The sequence below is a fragment of the Thermobia domestica genome, chromosome 16 (assembly GCF_964235325.1).
Source record: "Thermobia domestica chromosome 16, izTheDome1.hap1.1, whole genome shotgun sequence".
Lineage (NCBI taxonomy): Eukaryota > Metazoa > Arthropoda > Insecta > Zygentoma > Lepismatidae > Thermobia > Thermobia domestica.
The window spans coordinates 32,847,242-32,871,039 of NC_137469.1; the positions used below are offsets into that span (position 1 = coordinate 32,847,242).

The window sequence follows — 23,798 nt, forward strand, 5'->3', positions numbered from 1 at the left end:
CGATCTACTTTCAAGGCCAGCATTTTTCTTCTTTTTGTATTTGCTCCTATTTAGTTACCTGAGATGAGTATATCTAAGTAAAAAAAAAATCTTCAGGCATTTTTGGATATTGATATTTGTAATTGTAATAGTAAAAATGGGACTTACTTCTTGGCTTTTGAGACAAAGTCGAATTTTACGCTGTTACTTCTTGGCTTTCGAGAGACAGTCGAATTTTACGCTGGTTTTTTTTTCTTTCTTTATGTTGGTCTACTTTACCTTGATTTGACACTTTCAAATTTCATCCCATTTTCCACTGAAAAGTATCTGTAAGAAATTCAAATTCCGATGAGTGATAATTTCACAGCCTTGTGTTCGTTACAAGTGTAAACTCTTTAGTTAATGGAGAGAAGGGCGTGGATTATGGGCCAGAGTTGATAACAATGGGTTTTGGTGGGTAGTAGGTAAGAGTGAGTCATGATGGATCAGAGTGGGTGGTGGGTCAGTGAGCAATGGATCAAATTTTCATTGACTCACGGCATCTCCGCACCACATACCAGCCAGATGGTCTTTGAAATAAGGAAAATAATGAAGGAAAAATATTACACACATACACATAGAGAAGATCCTTTTTATATATATATCTAACATGACAAATACAAAACATACTACTGCAAACAAATATGCAGGCTTTTCTTTCTTTCAATATTCTGAATTATTACAAGTTACAGTAAAACTACAAATTATTCATATACAGCATTTCTTTCAAAATCTTTCCATTTTGAATTCTTCCATTAATTATTTATTTACTTAACTCTAATATCGATTAATAAAAACTAAACAAATGAAAAAAAGCAGTAAAAGTATTGCAACAGCTCCTTAATTTGTTAATTAGGCCTTTTATTATTAATTATATTATTGTGTTACTTCACATAGAAGAATAAACGATAGAATATTGCACATACATTCAAGAGAATAAATGTTAGTTTTAAAACTTTCTGAATACAAATTAAATCAGACTGTAGAAGAAGACTAAGCAATTAAACACACTCCTTGAGAATAAACGGATGATTTTATCAAGGATCTTATAAAATAGAGGATCTTCAAGCCATACGTTACAGTTTCGCCACGCCTACTCTGCCCACTCTGCCCAATAGGATCGCAATGTTTTGAGCCAACAATCATGGCGGAAAATAAAGTAGCCAATCAGATGATGGCGGAAACGAGAGTAGCCAATCAGACGTGCCGATGCTCCGTTGTTTTTTTTTTTTTTTTTTTTTTTTGGCTTCATTGATTTAATAGGATGAGGATACATATGGGCAGATCCTCTATTTTATAACATCCTTGGATTTTAACCATTTATAGTTAAAATAATTATATTGTTAAATACTATAAAACGACAGATCAAGAACATTGTACGTTTTATCAAGCAATGACATCAAAATACGTTAACTATTTTGATATTATTGCTTAAAATAACTTTAGGAAATTTAGAAAGAGAAAATACCTCTCAGTTTGACTTTAGTGTTCAAAAATAAAGATAGATATAATATATCATAATGATAACAACATAAATTCTGCAATAATAGAATAATAATCTTAAAAATTATTATAAACATATAGGTTACATTGACACTATCTGAGTTTTCAAGTGGTTGATGTATACATGTAAAATTTAAAGGAATAGAAAAAATGAGTTGCAATTACAATATCAGTATCAGTTTTGCATATAATTTAAATAAAAAAAATACCAGTTTTCAACAAAAAATACTTTCTCATATGGATGTTTAGACTGAAGTGTTGAACAAAATGGCGGTAGTACGAGGGGAATTAGAAAAAAAAACTCGTTTTGCGCATGTGCGAGAAATAGTCCTGAAGAGTGACGTCAATCTTGTGGTGCTTTGCAGAGTAATTCAGAGGACAACGAGCAGTAGGAGCAGAAGGTTGTGTTGCAATTCACTCGTCCGCCGTAACAATTTAAAAATGAACACTCCAATAGAAAACTCCACTAAATGAGAAGTGCGTGCGGTAATACGATTTCTAAGAGCGAAAAGCTTTCTGTGTGGGATCAGTAAAAACAGTGGCTTGCGTCGCACCGCTTCGACAATGACAATGCGCTTAACAAAGCGTTTAGAGGGTGGCCTCATTCCCAGACGGGAGATTTCTTTTTGCAAAAGGAATTTCAAACCTTGTAAAACGTTATGTCAAGTGCCTCAATTTGAATGGTGAATATGTTGAAAAGTAATGTAATGTTGTACTTTTCTAATGTGTATAACAAAAGTTCTGCGAGTTATGTCATTGATAATCAAACGAAAGATTTTTTTTTTTCGAATTGCCCTCTAAAAACTTCTAAATACTTAGCAAGTACTTCACAAAAATAACATGGTTGATCTTGTAATGCATTTAAAAAAATTGAAAGGGTAAGATAATATCATATACTGGTAAATCAGGAAATTAATTACTCGAATGTTCAAATAATAATTGTTCCAAGAGCATCATGTAGAAATATTCAAGATGCATTTATTTAGCTTTTAACATGACCATTGTATAGATATTAAGACAGGGAAAATGACTGATACATTATGGAAAGTAACTGTTTAGAAGACAAACAAATTTTTAAAAAAGTGACTAGATAAGTAATCCAAGTAAAGAAAATTTTCAAATATTTTCAAAACGTAAACGAAGAAAGTAGTAAAGCTGAAAGAAAAATAAAGCATATGTGCCTCTGTGTAACAACTCTACGAAATATGAATGTATTATCCAATGTGTAGGAACAATGTTAAATTATACAAGGGACAGCATACCCATTAAAAAACCTAGTTTGGCACATAAGTTTCATCGATCCTTTAAATATATTTGTTAAAAAATATTATTTCATAACCTAATTATAAAGTTTGATAATATATTTATTATTAAATATAAGCTAAAAATATTTTCGTACCCATTTTTCATCACCATAAAGAATATAAACTGATACCATATCAGCACCCAAAGCTATACCCTTGTCCCAGTGGCACAGTAGTTACTAAAATTATTCGGAAGAATAACAAAACGGGAAGATTTTGTACCAAAAACAATGTATAACTATAGTATATACAAAGTAGCTGCACGCATATCATAAAAGAACATGTATAAATATATATGTTTTCCAAATACATTACCTCAATCATCCAGTTTGGGTTATTCACTTTACAAATACTTTAATTTATAAGTAAATGATACGTTTTTTAAGTAATTAATCATTATTGTCTACCTTTGTTATCTTAAAATAAATAGTTTTCTTTATACAGAATGTTCTAATTGAGCAACAAATCTTTGCAGTTATACCTAGGTATATAACAGTTATGCTGTCTAATTATTTTTTGTGAATCATTATTGAAGAACCTTAAATATTAATTATATTGAACTTTGTATAACAGGAGTGATATTCCCATATAATATTAGAGATAACATGGAAGTGCCAATCTTATAACTTGTTTGAGAATCGTCACTATTGAAATCACCAGAGCCTCGAAAGGGTATGAGAGAGGACAATTTTGAACCTTAGATCCAATGCCGTGCCGTGGAAAATCGGCGCTCGGGACGAGAATATACGACGCCGCCCCCATACATATATTCCAAGTATTTTTTCTTATCTATTTACTTTTTTCTCTCCCGAATTTTGCGCCCTTTTACTTCGGCGCCGTCCTCCCGCTCGCTTCCCCCCACGGAAATATATTATTTTTAAGCCAGATAATTCTTAGTTGTTGATAGAGGTCTGTACGGACTTGGGCCTACAATGCACAGATCATTTCGGGCTCGGGCCGTGAATTTTTAAGTATACAACCATATTTCTTGGGCCTTTTCGGGCCTAAATTTCTAAGTACACTGTACAACCACATTCTTAGATCATTCTTTCTGGAGAACCTTTAAAGCACATCTAAATTTGTAACTTGAGACATCCACTCTAAAAATGTATCATTTTGCAATTGAGAGAAAAGCTAACTGTGTAGTGAAGAGAAAAACTAAAAGTAACAGAAATAAACATGCTTAGCTTGTCTGTGAGTGAAAGTACTGTTACTTACAGTGAATTAAAGGAAGAAAAGCATTCAGAACAAGTTGTCTTGCTTTTTTCTTCAAGATGATGTCAGTTTACATTTTAGTTCTTTTTTTATGATTGTTATTATTATTTCTTTTGCTGATATCGGAAGCATTTCCTTCACAAATTCTCCATTATATATATATATATATATATATATATATATATATATATATATATATATATATATAAGAGGAATCAAACTTGCCAAAACTGAATAGCAACGATTGCACCTACTCCCCACTTGAACAGTTCAAGAAAAGAAAAAAATTGATGATTTGGCAAGCATGGGGAAAAAGAAAACCTGCTTTGAGGGCTGTCTGAGTGAGCTCAGTACATATTCATTTGAATAAAGAATTTGCACACATTGACATTTTGTTTTAAATATTTAGAGTTTACATGTTCCCATTTCCTGAGAATTTATATAAATGAAATGAAATGAAATATTTAGTTTAACGTCCCACAATTATGGACCGAGGCTAAGAGAGATGGAATTTATATAAATGACCATTTTCTTTAGAGAATTCATGTAGTTATAAGTGCCATGTAAGATTTTAAACTGCAAAATTAAACCTCTAATTGTTGTAAATAAAACCACAATTTTGTGTTAATTAATAAGTTTCTGTAATTCGGGTTTATTTCAGGCTCATTTGATTATCACACCGGCTCGGGCCTAAAGGATGAAACATATTTCGGACTCAGGTCAGGCCTAACATTAGAAATTCACGGGTGGGCCGGGGCCTGGCTAAAACTTCCGGCCCGTACACAAAGGCTGATCTAGAAAGTAAAAACTGGGGGGTCTGCCAGAACCCAGTCTATGATAGGTATATCATGAGTTTACTATAAACTTCAAAAAATACATAAATGATAGCTTAAATTAATTTTGTCACTCAGAAAACTGGGGAGGTCTAGGCCCCCGGGACCCGGACTAGATCTGCTACTGCCCGTGCAGACCCCTAGAAAAAAAGTTTAATTTCAATTCTTCTTAACTTCGAAGATTGCTGCCCCTCTCCTTATATACTTTCTTTATTGCCAAGTGATAAACTAAAGTAATACATATTCGTCTGTCAACAACTCTGAAACAAGTTTACCAATTTGAGGCTAGTTATTATTGATCGAAGGAGTACAATTCCTTATAGTGTTTAATTAGTTCCATTATGGAAAACAACACAAAAATGCATAGTTTTGTTGACGACTGCGGTAAACTTATACGGCACCCAAAGAATTATTTAAACTCCTCTGCAGTGTTCGTAGATTTCCTTAAGAAAACTTCCCTCAACTGACCCAAAATTTTCCTTTTACTTATCAAAATTTCCCTAATTTGTTGAGTGTCCAATTATTTTGACAGAAAATATGTGATAAGATTAATTTATATATAGGCTTATTAGAAAGTGCCAATTTAATTGTTTTAATTTGTTTTAATAATTTGTTTTTGCTTTTTTTCATTTTTCCTTTACTTTTTTATTTACAAAAAATATATATTAGGTCAACAATGGGTCCAAATTGTGCTATTTTGAATAGACACACACACACGAAATTTTGCTATTCTGTTGGTTTATTTCTGAAGAACAAAGAAAACTTTAACCATTTATATTGGTCAACCAATCAGCGCGAGAATTTCCTTGGATTTTCACGTTTTATCGCAAAATTTTCCTTTTCCCCCTTTTTGCTAAATTTACCTACGAATTTTCCCTCAAACTACGAACACTGCTCCTATGTAAAGAATGAAACAAAACTATGTATTTAAAAAAAAATTACATTATCAATAAAGGAACTAAATCGACAACGTTATAATATCGATCCAGCTCAAGAATCACTCCAAAATATTCGATAAACATTCAGTATAATGTTCTTTGGATGGGAATATCACAGTATAAATATAAAACAATCTGCCAACTCTAAAATAATTTGTGTTTGATCTGATATAATCCGAGCTGTGAATAACATAACCAGTTTTTTAATCTTTATTATTATCAACATTGGAAATAAAATGAATATTTTTGTTAAAAATCTTTTGTCCTTTCGTATTGTAAAACTTGTATATTTTTCATAAAACCTTATGACTTTATGTATACAGTATATAGGTTAATAACGTTATTTTTTATACATAGCTATGTACATGCAATACAAAGAATACAATAATTATTGAAAACAATAATTATTGTACAGGATGGAGAGAAGGTCACACTCTCTTTTAGATTTCCCATAAAAATGAATATATTACAATGAATTTCATGTGTTATTGTATTAAGCATGACATTATCAATACTAACTTTTACGTTTCTGAAGTCCTTGAAAGATTTAATAGATAAGACAAGTATACTACGGTACTTGACGAAAAACTAAAATTGATGCAAGAATTTGACAGGCTATTCTCCAAGGGTAAGTTTGGTAAAGTCAATATGCCAGGCAGTCTTTTCAGAATACAGGTAGTCTTTGTCACGAAAATTTAAAGGACAATAGTACAGTATTAGACTAAAAATATATGACTGTTTTCAGTGTTCATTTTAAATTTTGAAGAGATCTTCTGTGCCCATCCATTTTTCAATACATTTCATGTTTTTAATACTTTTAATGCTTCTATGATTACTCTCGCAATTTTACTGCGAAGTTCGCCATTACTTTACGAAATACTGTGAAAATACATTAATTACTGTTTTTTTTTTTTATTTCTATGCATTGATGAGTGGCACAATTTGAACTAAATTGAAAATGTGTTAGTGAACAATGTCCAATATCTGTTAATCCTGGGCATTGTAACTGATAGTAAACAGCTTACTGCAGAAATCAAACATGTCCACATTTCGTAATGTTTGCAGAGGAGGCAAAAACCTAAAAAATAAAAAAAAACAACCTATATTTATGATATTTCCATCATAACATCAAAATTGAAGGCGTCGCGATGCCCATTGTTATTTAGCGGGCACGTGTCATTTCGGTGCTAAACGATCCATTGACATATTAAAAACCATTATCGTCACAAAAAAAAAAAATGTGAAAATGTTGCACATTTTTGGTTTCTGCAGAAAGCGGTTCAATTTGTAAATTGCAATCTTTTCTTACAGTCTAAAAAAAAGAAAAAAAGTGAAAAACTAAGTGAATATGGAAAGGACACTTAAGTCTGCCTTGAAATATTGTTAAATACACATTAAAATGAAAATCGATTATGATCGTCATCGAATTAGAACTTGAAGAGGGTAAATTGAAAACAATTAAGTACAACTTTAAGTGAGAAATTTACCCTATTTTGTATATTTTAAAACTTTTATGATTTTGAATAGAGAATGATTTCTCATCCACCCTGTACTTATATTGAACATGTTAACAATATAACAAAAAAAAAAAAGTATTAAGATATTTTTCTTTCACTTTCACACACAACTACATACAATTCACGCACACGAATAAAAGCTACGATCACTCCACTTTAAAAATGTGTTCTTCTCACGTTCACTTCCACATTTAAAAAAAAGAAAAAAAAGTCCATAACATTTCGACGGTAACAAGTGCTTATCGTCTATCATGGCTTGTTTGGATTACTACGCGATGGTTTGCTTTTGTGTCGGCATACCATAAAGAAAAAGCATGCACATATGAGGAACACAAGCCAAAAGATCACAGTGGCCAGTAGTGGAGTTTGAATGGGATATGTTTCATTGTAGTCCATAAATTTTAATGCCGCAGTGCCATTTGTGATGGGGCAGGGCAATTGCACTATAATATCTTGATGTTGAACTTGTTTGTTGCGACACATGAGTGACGTCACATGTCGGAATTCTCGCGTCAGGATAGGCTGAATCATCCATTTCGTTGGCGATATCCATTTTACCCAGTTGCACCAAATTCCAAGATCTTTAAAATGAATGATGTATCCTGCTGATAAGCTGAGAGTTGTGAAGAGAAGACCTCCTAATATAGCTGCTAGATGTCGTGAAGAAACCATGTGAGCCAGGGCTATACACATCATTTGCAAGGAAGCAATATAGAGTAGCATATACCCTTAAATAACAGAGAAAAGCCATTAATCAGAATGGGTTACTCATATATTAATTACGCTAAACTAAAAAAAGGCTCTTATAAATTTATTTTGATATATTGAATATATTGATCAATCGTAGTATTATGAACAGCAATTTAGAATACCATATATATATTACATTCAAGATATATAAACCTCCTTTTAAATTGACTGTTCATTCTAATGTTATTGGATTCACGAATAACATAATGATTAGCACATTTTTAAAAACAGCACATTTGATTAGCATAGGTACTTTACTTGTAGTTCCAGGTTTGATTCCTTTAAAAGATTCGGTTGGAATCGGCTCCCACAATAACGTTCAGATTCCGTCTCATAGAGTTTTACTGTTGAAGAGGAACGTTACAATATAAACTTATTTTCAAAGAATAGTTTTGAATAAGAAAATGAACCCCGAAGAATTAAATCAAACTCGTAGTATGGTGGAAATAACTCGTCCTTCACTGACTTGAGTAAATCTTTATTATAAGTACATATTAGATTTGCCTAACGTTTAACAGGTTAAACTCAATAATTTTGTTCCATGTATTTTCCCCTAAATTTTGTTCAAGTATTTTACTCTAATCTTTGTTCTAAATGACAATGAGTTATTTTTGTTGTTTGTTTTCGAAAATTTTAACTAAATCCCAACACAAGCCTTGATGGCCTATATAGCTCGGGAACCAAACCAATCAACTCCACACAAAAATATTTCATATACGTAATAAGCAAGGGTAAGGTCTACCATCATAATAAGTTGGATCAAGATCGAATGATAACGACATTTTTAAAGCATCTTTTTGCTTCTTCTACTGTTGTTAACCCTATGATATTTTCCGAATTCAATTCACGTTGTGAAATCGATCTTGTAGAATTCCAATATCAACTAAATAGAGAATACAAATTTATAATGGTCTACGACGATCATCTTACGAAGTATGTGGTAATCTGGACCTTGAAATTTAAATAAGCATTGGAAGTAGCTTATCATCTTACAGATTCAGTAGAGTCCCTAAAACTCGGTACTCGATAACCCGGCAGAAGCAACCAATACATACAAGTACAGTATTGTATTTTCACCAATACATACAAGTACAGTATTGTATTTTCTGCGGAAACACTGCGTGGAAAGAGTCCAACTGAAATTTACAATGCTTTGCGAGAGGTTTGTGGCAATAGTGGAGTAGATCGTAGCACTGTATCAAGATGGCCCGCTCGTTTCCGTGAAGGCCGTGTAAGCACTGCGGTCAACCCAAGAAGTGGAAAACCATCAAGTGCAACAGAATACACCTCTGAGAATATTGTGAATGGCATTTTAAGAGAGGATCCACGAAACACTTGTAAGGGAATTGCATATGAGGCCAGAATGTGTCACTTCAGTTCACAGAATCATTGTTGAAAAGTTAAAGATGAGGAAAATCGCTGTCAGATGGGTTACGATTGATTTGAGTGAAGAGCAGAAAGCATGTCGCAAAATAATCATGGAAGAATCGAAGAAATACTTTCCCACCCACCATATAGTCCTGATTTGAGCCTACTAGCCTTTTATTTGTTCCCCAAATTGAAAGAACTACTTACTCCGTGGAAAACGTTTCGATACAATTGACGAAGCTTTCAGTAAGGTGACCAAAGTGATCAAGCACCACAACAATGAAGGTACCCTGTCCCGAATACAGAATTTACGAAAACGTTGGGAAGCTGTCATAAGCAAGAATGGAGATTATATTGAAGACCTGTAAAGGTATATTGTACAATAAATTATTTACTTTTATAGTATCTTTTAGTGTGAAGAACTTTTGAAATGACCTTTGTAAAACACCTAGGGTAATATACTGTACAAGGTGTTTGAAAAAGAACTCCCTAGTTTTAAGTATAAATTTAATTGGGAAATGAATGAAAACTTACATCAATGAGTACATATCATGAAAGAGAATTCCTTCAAGTTTTATTTAATGTTGGTAGACTTCAACGTGGGATTCATTCATTTCACGTATTCACAAACATTTCAGGTGTAACTGTCCCAACCGCAGCGATGATTCTTTCCTGTAAATGATTGATGTATCTGATCTTTTCACTGTACACAACATTTTTTATGTGGCCCCAAAAGAAAAATCCAGTGGGGTTAAGTCTGGGCTTCGTGGTGGCCAAGAAATTCTACCAGCCCTGCCTATCCACCTTCCTGGAAAGCGAGTGTCAAGAGCCACACGCAAATGGTTACTGTAATGAGGTGGGGCGCCATCTTGTTGGAAAAACACAAGCCCCTTTTCCGCCTCAATATCATCCATTTGGGGAAAGATGTACTCTGTCAGCATGTCATAGTAAACGTTCCCGTTTATTGTTTTTTCTACAAAAATGAAAGGACCAATTACACAATCTCCCATCAAACCGCACCAGACATTAAGTTTGGGAGAGTCACGTTGATGCTGAATAACTTCATGTGGATGCTCTGCCCCCCAAATTCTGCAGTTATGACGATTAACTGTTCCACTGACATCAAATGTAGCCTCATCAGAAAATATTTTTTTAATGACATCATCATCAATTCTGTGTAGAAAGTCAGTAGCAAACTCATACCTTTCGAGCCAAGTGAACTTTGTGGTGGACAAACACCGTGTGCGTGGGTTTTCTCGGGGTTCTCCCGTTTCCTCCCACTTTCTTCATTCCATCATTTCATTCATTATTCATCATCCCCGTCTCCTTTAGCCTAACCGGCATAACCGTGGGACGTAAAACTGAAAGATTTTCATACCTTTCGATTTTATCAGTAGGTTTAATTTCATGTAACAGTTGCAATTTGTAGGCGCGCAACTTAAGTCTTTTACGCACATCATACATAGTATCTTTAGGCACTCCTAATTGTAGACTACGTCTGGCCAATGACTTCTTCGGGCTCCGAACACACGAAACACGGATCTGTTCAACAACATCTTCATAAGTTGTCGGTCTAGCTGGTGATTTTGCTTTTAAAACACTATCGGTTTCCTTGAAAGACTTTAGCCAATGACGGATAGTTTTTGCTGTAGGTGGTTCATCACCATACTGACGTCTAAAATTACGTTGCACTGTTATAACTGACTCAGTTTTCACAAGCCAAATAACACACTGCGCTTTCTGTTGCGGAGTACACATTGTTGCTGAGTTGCTCTGTACTGCACGCCTGCCTGGACTGAACTCAGGAAACAGAGGAAATAAACAGCACTGGTGCTGTCTCAAGGTCAAGCAGACGTGCCAACTGCAGGAGAGCCAAACTTGGAGAGTTGATGAATCAAACACCACAAACTAGAATAATGTATGTCACTTTGTACAGACCATTAAAACTAGAGAGTTCTTTTTCAAACACACTGTGTAATATTTTATGTTTCATAATTTACCGTTAAATTTGAGCATTATATAGGACCCTAACACCTTGGCATTGTACGCAATGACATTTGGGGAGGGGGGAGAGGACTGAGTTCTGATCGTTTTTCTCTCTTTTTTAAAAAATCAAATGAAGGACAAACAGTAATGAATAATTTCTCGATGTCTTTCCAAATGTTACCCTACGTATTTAGAAATGCCCTTCGTTATTTCACTAATTCATTTGAAACAGGATACCACACAAGTAATTTTTGAGCTTATTCCTTGGAAGACACTTACCAACATATATGTAGAAAGCAAAATCATCATTTCCTTGTATGTGCAGACCAGTCATAGCATACGCAGGAACTACATATGCCACAGCTACAGCAAGATATGTTGGCAGTGAATATATCATCTGGAATAGAAAACATGCAATGAATTGAATAGTCTATAAATCAACTAATAAAGAACGAAAGGTAAACTAGAGCAATGATGTCATATGCAAAAGGAGAAAGTGAAAATGAATGTTTCATATTAATAATAAACAAATACTCTACATTTTAATGAGGAAGCAAATTTTTTTTAGGTGTTTGAATATCTGAAAATTTGTCATGGCATAAGCATATACTAGAGCCATCTGAAAAGTTACACAAATAGATAATATTTCGTAAATTCAGCCACTGATTCCGAAATTATACATTAGATAATATTTCATTTGCTCCTAACATTTGAGTTATATTTTAGAGAAAATTATGCTCCTAGCGGGTATTTTCGTTCAACAGAAAAAGGGGTATGAATAATGTTTTCTGTGTTTTCTACTGAGTCTAGTAGACTTTGTGTGCATATTGTATAAATAGTTTAATGTATACATTGATACATTATTTTTTAAAAGTGATGTCAATATTTACTCATACCAGAATATCTGCGAAATAAAAAAAACAGTGTTATGTTCATGGAGCCTGTAAAATATTTGTTTTGTATATAAGGAGTAACAATTGTATTTACAACAAAAAAAGAAAATAATTGGACTTACCGCAATAATAATATAGCAGAATCGAGAATATAGCCTATCACCAACATCCCTCATTACAGCCCAACGAGAACGTCCAACTTTACTGATAACTTGTAGTAGTAATGGCCAAATGGCCACCGCCATCATCGTATAATGGTATCCCATTCGATCGTTGAGAAGGTATTGGTCAGGTTGTATGGATACGCCTATTTGATTCGGCTGATTGGATTGTAAGTCCCAAAATATAGCACCCATGATAACAGAAAGAATCACTGCAGCCATTATGTGTTCTATCCATTGCACCAGGTTGATTGGATACATGTAAATTAACGCTCGTCTGTGTATAAAATTAAAAACAAAACATATTATTTCAAATATTAGTATACAGCTACCGATTTCTAAGCATAATTCCTTAACTATTCGAATACGCTTATTAGCATATTTGTCAGTTCTATAAATATCTATTATCTTAAGCAATTTAAGCGAAAACTTTATAATAACTACTTACTGTCGGGTAAGAAATACTTTACAAATTGCACACATACTGTCTTGAAGAAAACACTAAAGCTATGTAATGTTTCTGGAGCATATTCGTTTGTAAATTGTTCACAATACCCTTGGAAAAGATTAGATCGCTGATTACCGTGATGAACCTAATCCCTATATTCCTAATGGAAATTCAAATCGTTCCCACAATGCAACAAAAGTGACTCTGCGACACTACCGGCTAAAGTTGTAAACTAACTGCATAGCTCTGCTACTAGCAGTAGCTAAGTGTATCATTGGCTAATTCTATCAGACTCACGCGCTCTGAATCATTTGATTCGTTCTTGCTTTTAGTAGTTCGTAGTACCCAGCTGCCTTGAGTAGAGACGCCAGTCTCCACAGTTTCAGCGAAAAGAGCAGTATACTATATTATTACTTTATGGATTAGATTTAATAGAAAGTGACGATGTGTGATAATAGGTGTGTTTGAATTATTACCGTTGATTACATGGGGCCAAAAGAGCTTGTGCCCGTAAAGAGTTTGTCTCCACGCATCCCATCTACGTATATATATGAATACACATGAACTCGTGCGCCCACAGATAAACTAGTCATAATATTAACATTAGTGCCCACAATTGAATTTGGAAAACCGTTGTTTGAATATGTGCTTAGTTCGTATTTTTATGTAAAATGTTTTCTACATATTTACTCCACGAAAATTTTAAACATTTATTTCCCAGTGTATCGTGAAAAATGTAATAACACACTAAATATGAAAATAAGCTCTCTATATATACTGTAAATACGTATAATTCTACATTATAAACTAACGTGAACTATTCAACATTAAACAAATATTCAAAGAAATTATATCAACAATTGTTGATAAGTTTATAACAATATTATGCAAAATAATGAAAAATCAATATTAAACATAATTACAAATTTATAATAAACAATTGTAATAATTATTTAATATTATAACATTATAAACAATACATTGGTTACCATGGATAGCATTTATGGCAGTTACAAAGTTTATGTATAATTCTGTTTGTTTTTAATGTTATGTTAAACAAGTTCACATTGGTTAATGTTATATAGATACTATTATATATTACTTTATATTACTATTATATATACGTATACTATATATTACTTTTTAACAGATGTTTTAAGAACTTCTTACTTTCCAGCTTTTCGTGGTGACTTCTTCAGACACAGATATTAATCATTCACCTACTCCTAGAATTAATATCAGATTGGATTTTCTTAAAACTAAATGCCGTTTTCTTGTGAGTGAAATACTCTATTTGTTCGAAACCAAAAAAGTGTTTATTATTAAAATATCACAATTAAAACATATAGTGTGGTAACTAATTATTTCAGTTCTCTTAAAGATGAATAATTCATATTAAAGTATGATTTAACCTAATGGCTAACTTCTTTATTACACTAGCAGGTGTTCAAATAATTTCTTCCTCCGCTATAATAGCTACCAATGTTAAAGTAAAACAATACTGTACAACAATTATAGTATCATAGGTGATATGGGTACAAGTGCATCATGTTAAACCTTGTATGAGGTGAATCTAATTGTTGCTGTCTACTTTTACTTTAGCCAAGCCTGTTAGTAAGTATCAAGTAATTGTGGTTTAGGAATGTATGTTATGTTTCAAGTATATTTCTGGTCTTGGGAACACTCTGTAGTGCAGTAAAATTAGCAAATTTGTACCTTAAGAATTATACAAGAATATGTATATGTAGTGTATTGTGGTAAACTTGAATTCAACAAACTTTTGTGATTCTGATGGTTAATGATTTTTTTTATCTAAACCAGCTGCTTGGTAATCGATAAATTGTGGAAATGAGTTTTTGCCATTTCAGTAGCATAATTAATATAATTATATCTAAAATTAACTATTTTATGTAATTCTCTTTGATGACAAAGTGTCGCGTATTTCCAAGATGCGTAATAACCCTGGATTCCATTCCTGATGAAGTTACCTACCTTGATTGGAACTTCCCACGAATAGTAGACCTGTCTTATATAGCTGTGGTACTTAAAAGGAAGTTAATTCGAACAAACTCTTTTATATCAAAACTTATTACTCAGAAACCTACATCCTACAAGCAATCAGCTGGTAGACAGCTTGACGGATATCAAGCGAAAATATGGTGTCCGTTGGCGGGAGTCGCTGGCGAAATTACACTTATTCTGACACTGGTTGTCAAGAGTTTCCTCATGGCTAAACAGTTACTATCTTTACTTCTGTGAGAGAGTTACATTCACCGAGGGATTCCATGCTCAACTATACGTCCATGTACTTCATTATCTCGCTGCTAAAAAGGACGTTATTTCCCTGGTGGATATGAAACATTGTTTCCCTGGTGGATATGAAACTCTATCATATTTTGCTGAGAATACTTTCTTGCTAGTGTGCACCTACATTATTGATGGCTTTTTCTTTAATCACAGTCAAGTTTGAGACGATATACTTTTTTTCTTATCATGTTCTTCAGTAAACGGATCGTCTGGCATGAAAATTTTGCCGTAAGTGATCAGTATTTGGTGGTTATCACATGACGTTCGTACTTTTCATCGGAAATAGAGACCAGAATTCCTTGAAAAATCTTAAAGAAAATATGATCCAATTTCTGCAAAATCCGTTCAACGTTAGAAATCTACTAATGAACTGACTGCTATCTAAATATATAATTAAGTTGATTTCTTATAGCATTGGTGAATATTTGCAAATGATTAATAGCATCGTATGAATTGATTCAACCATAGATCAGTTTCATAAATCAGACATATGAGTCGTACATTCCCAAAACGGTTCTTGTCCATTTACTATAAATCTCAGAAAACTTTTGAAAAAAATGTAGGATCTGCATGTCTTGTAAAACTGGGAATACTTCAGTGTGTTCATGTGAAAAACTTAAACATCCTCAAATATTTCCAGTTCTACAAAATGCATCGATCCTACAGTTTTGCTCGGTTTTCTGGGATATCATGTAAATAAACAAGAGCAGTTTTAGAACTAAACGACTCATATTTTCGTATTTAGCATCGCTATCGCATCTCCTCACTCTAAAAGAATTATAATAATTTAAAACAGCAATGTACTCACATCCAAAGAGCAAAAATTTGAACGAAACAATTGGCACGTTTGATCTTTGGAGGTAAGCTACTTGGAGGTCCTGGCTCACTCAACGGTTCCTGGCGACGACGGAAAGTTTCTGCTAGTTGTTCGATTCTCTGGCTAGATTCCAACATGGCCTCTGCTGATAAGTCATCCAATGTTACCAAGTCAACTGAAAGATGCAATAAAGTATTAAAAACATCGTAAGTCCAAAATAATTATTTAGAATAATAAGTGCTTCTGATTAAAAGTCCTTTATTATTGAGCAATCTAAATTTATGTACCACAATAAGCTGCAGTAATTGATTTCGTAATAAAACTTAACAAATGTACAAGTGTTTAAATAAGACAAATAATACGATGCAGAAACACTAGCACAATTCCATGTATAGTTGCGATTTTTAAAGTGCGTTAGTAATCAAAGTTCTTTACTAATTGTACAATATCTTAGCATCTTCTTAAACAAGTCTCATTATAATTGTAGAGACTATGCAATTATAATAAATAAGCTTTATCATAAATACAAATGAAAGAATAAAAATTTTGATAGAGATAAGACTACAAAATTTATTTTTCGAAGGATTTTCATCAACCAAAATAAAAAGCAAATGGAAAGAAAATATTAAATAAAAGTTCTGGGTAGCAGAACTAGTTCAAAAAAATTGAGCTTGATAGAAAAACAAAATATGTTTAAAAATATTTTGTCTACAAAATGCGAGAGAAAATCTTGTTTGTATTCTTTACATCTTACACGAGAAAACATAAAATTCACAAATCGTAAATTATAAAATTAACAAATCGCTCCTGGAAGTAACAAGTTTTTTTTTCACTAGAATAACACAACGAAGCGTTTTTTTGTAACTTGACATTATTTTCTGTTTTTAAAACATTTTGCAAATATGTAGAACAAAGAGACAAAAAATCCATAAAACTTCAATATTCTTTTTCTATTTTTTGGTTGTTTTTTTAAATATATGCAGGTTAAGATGTGTTTTTATATATACAAAAAATACGTTACGAAACTTTATTTTCTATTTTTGATTTTTTAAAAATATATGCAAAATAAATGTTTCGTAAATACAAACGATATTATGGAACTTTTTAATTTTTGATATTTTGAAATTATATATCGAATAAGCGTTTCGTGAATGCGAAAAAAATTTATTTGAAACTGTAACATCATTTTCTATTGTTTGATGTTTTGGAAATATATACAAAATAAGCGTTCTATAAATTGAAAAAGTTACGTTGTGAAAATTTCATGCTATTTTCTATTTTTTGAAGTATTTTGAAAATATTTGCAAAGTAAGAAGTGTTAAAAATTTTTTAAAAATATCATTGTAAAAATTTAATACTATTTTCTACAAGATTTTCAAAATATTTTCATAAGAATAAGCATTTGTAAATACGATAAAACTACATTGTTATATTTTAATAATAACATGTTTTAAGTATTTCCAAAACATATTCAGAATAAGAAGTGTTCGTCAATATCAAAATAAAATGTGCATACATTACGAAACTTTAATACAGTATGTCTTTTATGTGTTTATGTATTTTGAAAATATGAAAATAAGAATTACAAAAAATGTTAACTTCTTAAATTTTAACATTTCTCGAAGTATTTTAAAAATACTTAGTAAAATTCAATGAACAGTCTTAATTCTTCAATACAGACGGTATACTTACGGTAGTAATCTGATGGATTCTTGTAAGCAGGACATGGATATTCTATGAAAGCGAAGTATGGCAGCATATCTCGACGTCTTCCACAGTACATGAGGCGTCCAGTTGAAATAAGAGCTACTTGCGAAACCATCGTAAAAATTTCATACGTAGGTGGATGAATGGTTAATACTATAATTCTTCCTCTAGCTGCCCATTGACGAAGAAATTCTACTAAAAAGAACGTATCAAAGATATCCATCCCTCTGGTTGGCTGGTCTAGAAGAAGAATATCCGTGTCCAGGAGAAGATGGCAGGCCACGTTTAATCGCTGTCTTTCAGATGTTGTAAGAGAACCTACACGGGTGTGTCGAACTTGTTCTAAACCCAAATCTTCAATTAAGGCATTTATCTGAAAGAAAAAAATGTCCAATCATTGAACTCTCGTGTTTTGTTAAAGTAAAAATAATTTGTAAGATCCAAATACGCGATGATAAAAATATATTTGAGCAGCTCGGGGAAACACAGTAATATGTAACATTTCCTAAACTGGAAAAGAACTGGGAAACTTTCCAGTAAACTGGAAAGGAAACATTGCAATGGAATGTAATGCAATGACACATACCAAACAAATGTTCCCTGCCACTGCAGGTATACTTTCGAAATTAAACTACCTACATGCTCTTCTGTGGTTTGATCCCAACTTATTCCACCTAATAACGCAATTTCACCGGAAGTGACGTCTATCATTGTGTTTGCCGGAACCGCTTATTTATAATATATCAGTTTTGGAACACACAAACATAAAATCAGTCTTAAATAAGTTATTTTTGAACATAGCCCGTTATCATTATGTTACTTCCAACACAAAAAACGTACAAACGTACTTATTCATGTTGAACTTGTGTTACCTACGGAAAAACTAAACTAAACTAAAACTTATCTAATAAATTCTTTAAAACAGATGACATATTTTTTAAAAAAAATAATATGTTGTGAATATCTCAAATTGACAAGTTTTCTGTTCTAATTAGCCAGCGTCAAACCTGCAAACACACCTCAACAGAATGAGGCAAAGCTTTCGTAACTATTCGTATTTCACTGTTTTAGATCAAAAGAAAAAAATCGCTGCCAGTTAGGAGCATAACACAATACATTATCGCTACCAAATGTTCCGCATACAATAAGCGAATCAAGGCGAATATAGCAGCGAAGTACAAACAAAAAAATAGATGTGGACTGAAGTCGAATTCTGCAGTCAAATGCTAAAAATCAGTTAAACTAAAATCGAATTTTGCACCCAAACGCTAAATTTACCAGTTCAACTAAAGTCAAATTCAGCAGCCAAAGGTTAAAAGTATCAGTTCGACTAAAATCGAATTTTGCAGCTAAAGGCTAAAATTATCAGTTCGACTAAAATCGAATTTTGCATAAAAAAGCTTAAATGGTAGTGAGGAAAACAGAATGCCTTACTACGGAAATTTATGACTGATAAATTTTCAGAACTACAATTATATCATTAGGGATGCGCACGAGACGAGTCGAGACAGGATTTTCCTGACAAAATTCGAGTTGAGACACTGCTCTTCCAATAGAAAAATATACATTTTTCGAGTAGAGACATCACTTTTACAGCACATTTTCGAGACGAGACAGCCACAACTCTTGTCTCGTGCGCATCACTATATATCATATAGTACTTATTTAGCCCTACTATTAATATAAATACATTGACTTCACGTAGTTGATAAATGGAATTCCATTTTTGAATAATTCATTTAAAAATCTTATACATGTCAAATTTTCTCAATAAAAGTGAGTGGATAACGTTCTTTAGCTTTTTTTCCCTTACCGTTCCCCTCGTATCTGCTTTGCTAATAGCACTTCCTGGACTTCTGAGCCATGTATGAAACGTAAGGGTTTGTCGTACATTCATATCTGGAGAGAATCGACTGTCCTGTTGAACGTACGCTACACGATTCCTCAATGTCGATGTTCTAATAGGATGGCCATTTAAGATTAACTCTCCTCGAATTTTTCCTCCCCACGATCCATGGCGATCGGCTAACACATCTAAAAGTCCGGTGCCTTCCTCCTCTGAAATTAGAAAATAATCAAATAAAATCATTAGTGATTCTCAGTTAAATAATTTCTCACCATTACAACTTTCTACATCTGTTAAATTGAAAAAAGAACTTGTTACCACCTTCAATGATACTTGTTTATGACAAAGACAAGACTAGTTTTAATATCAAAACTGTGATGACTAACTAAATGGAACAGGTGTTCACTAGTGTTCGAGAATCGAGTTCTCGTATTTGACAATAACCAAGCAATTCTTACTGGGATTTGTTTGACCATTTGCTTTAGTACTGTCCATGTGACCTTAAACTAATACGACCTAAACATGATTTATGAATGTTGTATTCAAATAGAAGGCAAGCTTAGTACATTTAATTACCATCATTATGAGGTCTGTTTCCAACAAGAAATATTTATTTTAAATAATATAGTTATGACAGATTTTGTCGCCCCATGCAAATGCACGTACTTCACATGTGCTAGAGCCGGCCCTGCCAAGACAGAGTGAGGAATGAGATAGGAGAACAAGCAGGAATAAATCAAAAGATCCAAGAAAGAGAACCACAATGGTATGACCATCTTATGAGAAGAACAAGTCACTATGTGGTAAGAAGGGTGATAGCCAGCGGCGTATTTAAGGGGGGGCTTTCAGGCTTAAGCCCCCCCTCGAAATTCTACTTACTATTTTAAAGTAAATAAAATATCTTTGCAGAATTTTCACATTTCCAGGAATAAAGTTAGCAAAGCCCCTCCCGAAAGAAAATCGTAAATATGCCACTGGTGATAGCAATGGGCATAAATGGGAAGAGAGAGTAGAGGGGGACTAAGAGGAAAATGAATCTATAGAGTTAAGAAGACTTAAAGACAGGGGTGTTATTTCAGGTTGTACCGTACCTTGGCACGCGTGCACAAGGTTTCGCTTAGATCTCCAATAGGGGAACATTGAATGTACTACAATGGTTAGATCGTTAGCCTATAGCTTTTATATGTACTCTAATATTAGCTAATGTAATGTGTAGGTGCAATAAATATCTAAAGAAAACAATTGGGCCATTCATATGACTATAAACTTCCTTTTTTATTATTTCTTGAAAAATAATACGAAAAAGTTCATGTGCACTCTGATCTTTTGGCGCTGTACTGTACATTTTCAAATCATTTTAAAGCTATATCCGTGTGTTAGCTATATATTCATTAAAGTATATTATATCACCCATGGTTCATATTGTGGAGCACAAATGGAAAAGCAAAGAAGTGTGAGCCCATATTTACTAAATACTTCAATAGTAGTCATACATTATTGATATATTAATCACTTTTCTGCAGTATCTTAAAATCAATCATTTAAAGAACAAACAAAAATTAACATCCATCTCTATTCAGTTCCAACCATGTTTCCCCATATATTATCTTTCTAGTAGGTGTGTGTGTGTGTGAAACTTAGAGGAGCAATTGGCGCCTCCTGGCACCCTAAATGATGCCCCTGTTTAAAGGGGAAAAGTCAGACAGGGTTTCATAGAGAAGATTAATCAGAAACGTTGACCCCACATAGGTGGGAAAAGATGGAGAGAAAGAAGATTATCTCTGTCAGTAGCTTATGTTCTCTTTGCTCGCTCTCCACGCCCCCTTGGTTGGGAATCCCTGCCTTAAAACATGGTCGTGATGCTTGACATCAATGTAAACTAACTATAGAAGTGTTATTTTAAGCCGACAATAATAACTAAAAAAAAAAAAAAAAAAAAAATGAACACGTAACTCACCAATATAAATTCTAAATCAATTTGGTCTTATTTTATTACTGTATGGAACTATTGAAGCTAGTGGATAAAATGGTACAGTTCGCAGAAGAGACCTTGAAATCGTGGCGTGACAGTGTGGCCAATGCACCGTGAATCCTGTATAATAATGCCTTTCAGGTTGGTAATTTTCGTGATTCTGTCTCACTCTTTTTCCCTGCTTTTGTGTAAGTATACTGTAGTCTGTGGACACTAGAAAGAATCCGAGAAGACAAAAGAGTAACTGTACGCGTGGAAGAGAATTTTAACATAGTGTAACAAGGAGTCGTGAAGTTTTACTTTTCCTCATAAAAGAAGGAAATCATCTTGTAACAGGAGCGAACTTGAGGACTGGAGTCACTTTCATTGTTTAGTTGATGACGATGGAGTTGATTTTGAGTTTTAGCAGTGAGGGTTATATGGGACGTGGACCTACTGATTAACGTGGAATATGAACCACATGAGCTCCCGCTGGGAATCGAACCCGAATCTCCCACGCCAAAGTCGTGTATGCTAACCGCTTAGCCACGAAGGAGTTCCATTGCTTAGTTGAATTTCACAACCGAAATTACGTTCTTTTTCTTCATTTTTTCCATTATGGTTTATTTAGCATTCATTAGTTCATGAGAAAGCGAGTCTTTCGAGATCAGTAACTTATATGCAATATATTATATATTATATTAGTAATATATTATATACAATGTGTAATACTGTATTCACAAAAATATATTCAAATAATATACAATATATACCTATATTGATTATAGAAGTTATAATAGAAAATATCATGCATAAATTTGAGAATTTTCTGCTATTATTTTGCGCTGCTTGACATTGAAATCAATGTATCCATAACACATAAATTTTGCTGTAGAGTAAAATGGAAATATTGCAATCGACGGAATAACTCTTAATCAGCCAGTTGAAAACTCTGACTATGTTTACGCCTCTATCGATAATCGCAAAGACTTCGCAGGGGAAACTAAGATTCTGAGGATTTATTATTCTTTCAACTGCGTTTATTTTCAACTCGTATTAAAAACAATTATTCTCTTACTGAGCTAAAACAACCAGAACATAATACCTAAGCTCTGGGCACATGGTGGAAAATTTCCAGACGCGGCACATTTTCAAATTCGAGATTGAAGTATGGTATGAGCAGTAAGAAGGGTGTATACGAGACGGAAAACTAAAAAAAAAAAAACGTAAAAATAAGGCCCAATTTAATTAAAATTACATATTTAATGAATATAATGCTCAAGAAATACAAGCTTCTGGTAGGTTAACGGTCTGTCCTTCCAAACTAAAATTTAAAGAAAACTTTCCCCATCATCACCCATTGTTGGAGAACGTTGTTACGCCTCCTTATCTGACTTGTGATTGTTGCAGACCTTTTTTTATCAATCCAGTCGTTGAAGAATGTCTTATTATATATTTTGAATTTTCTTTACTAAAGGAAAGATGTTTAAGAGGTGGTGGTGATTTGAGTTAATGGCGAGGAAATTTATTGTCAAAAGATGAAGTAAAAAAAAAAAAGACCTATGAAAAGCTTTAAAAAAGACCAATAAGCAAAAAACGCCGAAAAAGGCAAAAAAAAAAAAAAAAAAAAGGACAAATAAAATCCATTTTCTTTCCTACAATGAACCAAAATGAACATATGCCTCATCTTCGGGCATTCGTAAAAAAGAGGATTTTTCCTCAACTTCCGGGCCCTAATAACAATAAAATTAAGTAAAGCTTATTCGAAAGTAATAATTTTTATCCTGACATAAATTGTTTCACAAGCTAAAAGGTGTAGTTAAGTAACGAGATGTTTCTGCATATTTAGGAACTTGCAGATTTCCTTACACCTTAATCAAACTGAACTGAAAAAGAACAAACTTATAGATCAGACAATCTTTTAACATTTCGTTGAACACAAACCAAAACTAGACTGACAGGTACCCACACAACTTTTTTTATATTTTAATCTTCAGAATCAATTGCTCTAAGCGTTTTGTTATGCTATTTTTAACTACACAACCAGCAGTAAGATTTAAAAAAAAAAATCATTAGTAGTACTGCTTGTGAGGTTAAAAACCTGTTAACTTTCACTGCATCGGTGTCAAGGTTGTTCACATTATGCGGCAGTAATGTACGTACGAGATAAGTTGAGAAACGCCCTCTGGTGGGGCACTGTTTTATGCAGGAAGTAGTCTGTGCTCTGTTTTGGTAT

General features: G+C 33.1%; 1 protein-coding gene across 1 annotated transcript in view; it reads right to left on the bottom strand.

Annotated features, from left to right (window-relative positions):
- Window positions 1–596: 596 nt before the first annotated feature.
- The window catches only part of LOC145672977 (ATP-binding cassette sub-family G member 8), a 164,778-nt gene continuing 141,576 nt past the window's right edge, over window positions 597–23,798 (bottom strand). Inside the window, exons 3-8 of the mRNA XM_081742258.1 lie at window positions 19,579–19,823; window positions 17,751–18,138; window positions 16,050–16,233; window positions 12,448–12,763; window positions 11,712–11,829; window positions 597–8,056 (exon numbers count right to left, since the gene is read on the bottom strand). Coding sequence (XP_081598384.1) covers window positions 7,578–8,056; window positions 11,712–11,829; window positions 12,448–12,763; window positions 16,050–16,233; window positions 17,751–18,138; window positions 19,579–19,823 — 1,730 coding nt within the window. The 3' untranslated portion in view covers window positions 597–7,577. The remainder of the gene's footprint in view (window positions 8,057–11,711; window positions 11,830–12,447; window positions 12,764–16,049; window positions 16,234–17,750; window positions 18,139–19,578; window positions 19,824–23,798) is intronic.